Source organism: Etheostoma cragini, chromosome 6, assembly GCF_013103735.1.
Source record: "Etheostoma cragini isolate CJK2018 chromosome 6, CSU_Ecrag_1.0, whole genome shotgun sequence".
In the NCBI taxonomy this organism is placed as follows: Eukaryota; Metazoa; Chordata; class Actinopteri; order Perciformes; family Percidae; genus Etheostoma; species Etheostoma cragini.
The window spans coordinates 16,442,405-16,450,456 of record NC_048412.1 but is presented as its reverse complement, the minus strand read 5'-3'; the positions used below and the strand labels follow the sequence as shown (position 1 = coordinate 16,450,456).

General features: G+C 40.1%; 2 protein-coding genes across 3 annotated transcripts in view; one reads left to right on the top strand and one right to left on the bottom strand.

The window, feature by feature from the left end:
* erp44 (endoplasmic reticulum protein 44) overlaps positions 1 to 2,093 on the top strand; it is an 11,447-nt gene extending 9,354 nt beyond the window's left edge. The window contains exons 10-11 of one of the 2 annotated variants that reach the window (XM_034874547.1): positions 639 to 741; positions 852 to 2,093. In XM_034874547.1, the coding sequence (XP_034730438.1) occupies positions 639 to 741; positions 852 to 977 (229 nt within the window). In that variant the 3' untranslated portion in view covers positions 978 to 2,093. Of the gene's footprint in view, positions 1 to 638; positions 742 to 838 lie in introns of both variants that reach the window. The other variant, XM_034874548.1, reaches the window with a different exon arrangement.
* A 231-nt stretch (positions 2,094 to 2,324) lies between these two features.
* stx17 (syntaxin 17) overlaps positions 2,325 to 8,052 on the bottom strand; it is a 12,386-nt gene continuing 6,658 nt past the window's right edge. The window contains exons 5-7 of the mRNA XM_034873593.1: positions 6,938 to 6,961; positions 5,933 to 6,019; positions 2,325 to 4,078 (exon numbers count right to left, since the gene is read on the bottom strand). Coding sequence (XP_034729484.1) covers positions 3,824 to 4,078; positions 5,933 to 6,019; positions 6,938 to 6,961 — 366 coding nt within the window. The 3' untranslated portion in view covers positions 2,325 to 3,823. The remainder of the gene's footprint in view (positions 4,079 to 5,932; positions 6,020 to 6,937; positions 6,962 to 8,052) is intronic.

Below are 8,052 nucleotides of genomic sequence, written 5' to 3'. Positions count from 1 at the left end.
GTGTGTGTGCATGCTGCTCTGACACATGGGGTTAGCTGTGATTGGGGACCTGCTCCGCCCGTGTGATATGACAACAGCTCATGACCTGTCGTTAATAAGCACACTTCACAGGACAGCGTTGATGAGGATTAATGCTGCTTCATGACACTGCAAAGGCACTGATGTTCTCTGCTGCCGCCACAAGCTTTTTAGCGTTTTAAACTCTGTCTTTATTGGTGAACTTTGAGCTGTCCAGGTTAACATTATCCGTTAAAATACCTGACAGTGTGACCCTACTTACTGTATGATAGGCTTTCGTCCATCAATGTGATTGTCCCATCCATACTTCATTTTGGAGATAGGGCCCAGAAGGCAGAGTAGGTTGTCTGTTAATTGCAGGTTTGATGATGTGATTGTGTGTGAATGGGTGAATAAGAGGCTAAAATGTAAAGCATTTTATTCACAGAGGTAGAAAAACACATTGCAGTACGTCGGACCATTCCCTCTTTATTTCTGTTACAGGAACTGTTTCAGTTCCTCTAATAAGAGTTTTTTTTATCTGACTTGTATGAACAAGTCCCAAAGGAAATTGTAAAAGTTTTACAATAAGGATACAACAATGTTCTCCAATGTTTGTTTCTGTGCGGTTATTTTTCCAGTATCCCTGGCAAGCTGAGACAGTTTGTGTTGGACCTCCACTCTGGAAAGCTACACCGAGAGTTTCACCATGGCCCTGACCCCACGGACAGCACGCCCGGACAGGTCAGACTACAGCGTCAGAGCAAACCAATGAGTCTTTGGAAACTGGTTGTGTTACATCTTGTTAAACTTGACTGTTTGTTCTGACTTTTACCCTCAGGGGGAGATTGAAGGAGACGTGGCCAGCAGCCCCCCAGACAGCTCGTTCCAGAAGCTGGCACCCAGCGAGACTCGCTACACCATCCTCACACGAGACCGCGATGAGCTGTGACCTCAACAGCCTTCCAGTGATCCTATGACTCAATGCCACGCCCCAGAGTCAGGGAGGGGGTTTGGTTTGGGACAGGCCAGCGGGACAAAACAGCAACACCCAATGCCCTTACTGAAGAGAGAAAGAGAGAGAAGAGCTGGAGAATGAAGAGGAAGAAAGAGGAGAAAAAGAAGACCAGGAGGAGAAGAGAGGGGTTCAGTCCACGACACAACCATGTTGAAATAACCTATATTTTCATAACTCTTTCACGTACAATTTTTATTTTGGATCAAACGGAAGGGGGCTAAAGTCGAAAATGTGTGTGGGCAGGGGTTAGGGGCATTAGGGCATCAAGAGAAGTGTTTTTACTTTTATTTTTTGGAGCTTGTAAATATGTTTTGTGCTACATGGGAGTCTCATTGTTGGTCTAAATTAAATGCAGAGTTTTCTTTATTTTATTTCTTTCTTTTACATCACCCGGCTTTTTGTAGTAAAAAAAACCAGAACAGTTCCTCACTCCAGTCGTACGGTTCTTATCTGTGGGTAGTCCAGTTCAGCCTGTCTAATAGGAGACGCTTGTTTAGTCTCTGACCTCATGACTGCGTCTCAATATGACCAACTCTAGTCTAATTCATTTGTATAGTACAAGTTCTAACAATATGGCTGTTTGAAGTAGCTGTATCTCCATATCTTCTCCGCACAGAGTCCTGAAGGAATAGAAAATTATTTTTAAATGCTTGGTAGGGCTAACATAATTTTAAACATAATTTCAACAGAAGATAAAGACACAGCTACTCCAGCCTACTTCATGCACCCCTTCTCTCCCTGGTACTTAATGGTTATGGAGGGTCTCTTACAGTGCTTATAAAAGTATTGCCCCCTCGGAACTTTTTATGCGTCACTGTTTTACAACACTAAAGCACAGTGGATGTAATCAACAGAAAATACTGTCAAAGTGAATGAGCCCTTCTGGCCATCATTCTAAATTCCTTGTTAAGTATAAGGCTAAAACTACACCACCAAAACACATCAACCCTATCACGAAGCCTGCTGGTGGCAGCAGCATGCTGTGTGGAGGCTTCTTTGTAGCGGGCCCTGGGCGACATGTGACGGTAGAAGTTATAGTTGGTGCAGCAAAGTACAGAGCAATATTGGTAAAAAAAAATATATATATATATATATATATATACAACTTAAGATGTATACTTTACAGCAAGACAACCTCAAACAAAGCCAAATCTCCAAAGGAAAGTGACGGTGAGAGATGTAGTGTCCAGATGTGTAAAGGTATTACAGTCCTACTGAAGTAGGCTTAAGGCTGTAACTGTTCACAAAGGTGCCTCTATTAAGCATTGCCTTGAAGGACATCAATGCTTATGCAATCAGGAATTTTTGGAATTTTGTACCCAAAGAAATCTGAACGTCTTATTTTTCTGTTCAGTGTCTAAAATGCTGATTACCTCCACTACTGTAAAACATTAAAAGTCAAAGGGGGCTGGATACCTTTTTAAAGGCACAGTGTTTGCACGACACCTCTGAGTTGTGTTCCAGGGATTCAAATAGAGGGGGGAAAAGGTTCTGTAATGATGTACTTTAAAATGGTAATGAATTTATGAAATGGCTGTTGTTTTGGCCGTTACCTGTTGTCAAGTGTGTCGTCATGCTGGAGGAGAAAAGACGGTGTCCTTCCCATTGTTTTAAGAAGCAGCGAGTCAAGAGGGGTAAAATCCATGTGATGAACAGTGGAAGTTTACATTCTGCCACTTTATACAAGTTCTCTTAACACTGGTTTTGTCTCTTTATATGAGCTTTTGGTACAAGTCTACATCCCTGAGATCCCCTGAGTGTGAATGCATCCAAAAGCGGAAGCCAGATTGAGTGTGGGGACCCATCGCTAAGTTTGTACTGTGCATCCTGCCCTTCCATAGAGGCCAACAGATACCTGCATAGTGACATATCAGCCCACATACAGGAGGTCAACAGGGGGGAGTGTGATGCCATTTTTAAACCAGTCATCTCAGAGGAGAAGAGTTAAAAAAAGAAAAGTAAATTAAAAACCATTTTACAGGATATTGCGTTGTCTTATGCTTTGTATTTCAGTCTCTCGGAACTTTACCGGTGTCATTTACTGTAATACCTACCCAATGAATGGCATTACTGTTGAAAAGCATTTTATTTGGCAGAAAACCAGCAGCAGTATAATCAATACATGGCAGCTTCTTTCACTCCGGTCCCTGAAGTGATCTAGACAGTGGCGCTTTTTGTGCAATTTTGCTCTGACACTTTGCAAAAACAAGTCCGTGAATATATACAGTATACATCATACAATGCTTGAAGCACAACCACTTTAATTAATCCACGTGAAATAACACCACTATGATGTTAGGCAAAAAACATGTTCTCCATACATCATTCTTATTGCAGCTTTTTGCATTTTAGAATACTGAGGCATGATCACTGGTAAAAAGATTTTATCAATCGATCGCTCGAATGAGGAACAATGTCCTTGTTAGTGATAGCATTTGACAGAACGGTTGGGTCTGTTAAATCAACTTTATTTATTTGGTGCCAAACATTTATTTTAGTAAGAAGAGATTTGATGTCATACTGACCCAACCACACACGTAAAGATGTAGTGTATATAACTGCTCAGTTGTGTTCAGAATTAAATTAAATTACATCAGTTGTGTGTATAAAATGAACATCCTCACAAACCATTCATACACAGACATCAAAGTATTTGACTAACTAAAGCTGTTATTACAGGGCTTGAGTCTCTTTAAGGCAACGTGATACCGTCGGAGGTCTAGTTTGTGCTTCTGATTGGTCAGTCAATACTGAAGCCTCAGTTTTTAGTCAGCACCCGAAGTCAGAGGTCGAACCAGAAATGTTGGGTCATTTGTCCTTGTTCGACTCTGGTTCAGCTGCTGATTCTGGTGGTGGTGCTGTTAGTCGTTTCATCTGGAGATCCACTCGGGCTTTGCGGTGTTTCTGGACCAGGTTGCCACCAGCAAACCCAAGGGCGCCCCCCCCCAGAGCAGCAGCAACCCCTGCGACTTTGAACCCAGCCAGAAGGCCCAGTGGACCTCCTAATACACCGCCCAGCAGTGCCCCAGCAACCGGCAACACCGCCAACTTGTAGCCCACCGTCTAGGGAGACAGGAAGAAGAGATGTGTCCCCGTTTCATTTAACATCCACATACACACACCTTTGGAGGTGTTAGTTCTTTGTGGCTCCAAGACAGTCTGCGATAAAGTTTGGACATGTCTATTCTTTCATGATCACTCATAAACCCACCGAGAGGAGGAGGGGGGGAAAAACACACACACACAAACAAGCCTGCATGTGTAAATGTAAATCAACGCTTGCATAGCTTCATCAAAGAGTTTTCATTATCTCCATTTAGGAGAAATCAGAGAGATGTGGCCTGTGTGCTATTACAGCTGTTATCATCAGAGTGGAAGGTGGTCTTTGCTGATGAAAATTAATGACACACACGCACATGCACACACACTTGATTAACACTTTACCATTAAATTAATCTAGTTCAAAAGCTACCATTGCCTGTCCCCCACCCCGTGGCAGTTAAGGGAATTTTAATATCATCTGAGCTGAGTTAAAAGGACTCTGGGCACAGGTTGTAGAGGATGAAGGGAATGTGTGTGTGTGTGTGTGTGTGTGTGTGTGTGTGTGTGTGTGTGTGTGTGTGTGTGTGTGTGTGTGTGTGTGTGTGTTGTTTGACCTGATGACAGATTACAAGCTTTCAAACACATTAACATCTGACATCTCTCTCTAAAGTTCAAATTGTTGTTACACTTTCATTTCTCACTTGCCTTTACTGATATCTAGCCATGCAGTTTGTGTTTTATTTGCCTAGGTTTGGATATATCAGTCTGCAAATACTGCTGCCATCCCAAAACAACGGAGTTGAATGGATTGACCATTAAATCAAAATGATTTTTTTCCTCCACGCATACGCAAGGGACACAAGCTTCAGACGGTAAAAATATTATAAGGATTGACAATAACTGTTATATCATAATGTTTGTATTATAATAGTATTATATTATGTCTTTCCAGACACAATGTGTTACTCTGGATTATCCACAGACCAAGCCGTGAAAAGTTTTGTTCACATTGGAACTACTTTCTGACAAAGAAATTGTCCATCTGGAAATGGTTTACTTTGTGCAGATTATCCAGAGTAATGACAACAAATGTCATTTTTCAATGTTTAGAGCACCACTAAAGAACGGTCCAGTGTTAACATTACAGGTTTTTCTCAGTACACAGGAATCATGGCTGTGTCATTACTCTCAATGTGAGTCTGTAATTACAATGAAATTACTTTACACCTCCCTTATGTTCCTAAACGTGTGAGCAAACACAGATCGAAATAGACTTCTTCATTTGACAAACGAGCATTTATTTCCTTTAATCCCAAATAAAATACTAAAGTAAAGTTAGAAAATTTCACAAACAAGGTGTGTGTGTGTGTGTGTGTAGTGTCTGTGTCTTGTAGATTAACAATAACAGGTGATTCATTCTAAGTATTACAGACCAAAAATGTTCAACATTTCAAGTGCTTAATATGTGTGAAAGGCACCAAGTTGTTCTGAGTTACACTCAGTGTGTAAGAGTGTACAGTGATGAACTGATAATGGAGGAATTGATAATGAATGCTGCTCCTGAAAACTATTAAACAGTCATTCAAACCTCTCCTTAATGCTACACACACACAAACACATAGACTCTCTCTTGTCAGCCCTCTCTTCCTGCCTCTCTATCACTCTTCCTCCCCTCCTCTTTATCCCTCTCCTCTCTCTATTTCCTTAATTGCAGCTTTCCTCCGTATTCGAACAGATCAATAGGGACAAACGCTGTGGAATGGCTGGGAGGTAAAGTGCCATCGATCTTCCCATCTCCCAAACACTACACACACACACACACACACACACACACACACACACACACACACACACACACACACACACACACCTCACCTTCCCCAGGCTTTTGGTCCCCTCCTCCACATTGGCAGCGGCCGTGTTGATGTTGTCCTCTATACTGTCAATCTTCTCTTGCTGGGACTAATGCACAGGGGTTAGACACGCACACACACACACACACACAAACACACACACATTAACACAACCATGTGAAAGAGCAACCACCTGTTGTGTATATTAAGTTTTTTTTCTGTCCAAATTCTAATCAGCTTCACAAGTTAACACAGGAATGGTGTGTACGAGTGTATGTGGAGATTGTAGGTATATTCAAAGGAGAATTCACTGGGGGTGGGGTCATAGTGTATATGTGTGTGTGTGTGTGTGTGTGTAAGATCGAGAGAAGGCTTTTTTTTTGTGTCTGCATGCATTTGAAATAAAAGACATGTAGGCCTCTGTGTGTGTGTGCGTGTGTGTGTGTGTGTGTGTGTGTGTGTGTGTGTGTGTGTGTGTGTGTGTGTGTGTGTGTGTGCGTGTGTGTGTGTGTGTGTGTGTATTTTGTCGATTTCATGAAATATTCAGAGTGGCAGCTGTCTCTCTCCATGTGAGGGCTGGATGGACACAGTAACCAAAAAACAACCAAAGCACTTTTCTTCTACTCCTCCTTTTCTTTTTCCTCACCTTTCCTCAACACCGCTTCTCCATCTGTTGAATTCCTCGGCCCTATCTAAAAGCTATTTTACAGATTCAGCTCTGTCCATTTTTTTTTACAACTTCTTTTACACATGTAAAAACTTCCTGTTCTGACTGAACATAGGCAGTTTAACCGCTCACAGATCACATCCTCTAAGATCTTCTTCTCTCGCAATTTCTGCGCTGTTTTTTCTCCGTTCAAAGCGGCAGTTTCACCAAGATAAAAAATAGGGCAGCAACAAACAATTATTTTCATCATCAATTTATACAATTTTCTTGATTAGTGTGTTATAATTTCCCATAGATCAAGGTGACGTCTTCATATGTTTTGTTTTATTTGGCCAACAGTCTGAAAAATATACAATTTACCATTGTATAAAACTCCTTCACATCCTGACTAAAGCGAAGAGCCCCTCGTGGCTTAAAGACGAGGAACGGTTAACCGGTTAATCCGGTTATCATCTAACAAAGGTATTAAATGCCCAAACATAATAATACAATCTATTTGAAAAAAGAAAGAAAATGACAATCACAACAACTGCGGATTCATTTTTCTGCTGATCAAATACTCGACCAATGTTTGCAGCTTTAAAATGATAAGCCTGAATGTTTTCTTATGATATGGTCACACATTTTATGTATGTTTTGGTATAGTATAGTTTTATTGGAAATTTAGAAAACATTTTTATCTAATTTCAATGTCCATTCAGTAATTGTTAGCTCATAAAAAGAAAAATTTTAACTCCTACAAAAAAAAAAGTAATTTAATTGACAGCTCAATTAAATGGACCTTGTGGTGAGAATATATTTAAAATGGTTGTTTTTATTTGTCATTTGTTTTTATGTTTTAATGGGCTAAGCAATATGGGAGGAAAATTGTCAAATTCTACAATTATCTAGGGTGAAAGCTTGTTCTAAAATAATCTTTTGAATATATGATTTTTGCCCAAGGGAATGCATCTCTTCCAGTTTTGGAATAACAATGCACCATTTTAGTAAATTTAGTAGGACAAAAACTATAATTATACATTTGCGTTATTTTTTTGTTTTATATTACAATACATTGTCCTCTGCTTAAAGTTATAGTAATTGCAAATTAAATCAAATAAATTGAAAACTTTTTACATGCCTCTACTCAAACGGAATAAGCAATTGTAACACCTACATTTTAGACTTTGTTAACATTTTACAGAGTAAATTAATAATATAAGGAATACTAGATTAATCATTCAATAATTGAAATACTGTATTTGTCAGTTTTATACAGTACAATCACATTATAGGCTTATGATTGTGTGGCCCGAGAAGACACACAATAAAAAACATACAGACAAGAACACAGACACCGGAACAGCTGCTAACATGACGCGTGTTCAAACACAACCACACACTCTCACTCAGTATTTCCACTGTGGCTGAGAGCTGGAATATTACTCCCCTGACAATGTCTTTTACCCTTGAGACACCAAAACAACATGTCTATG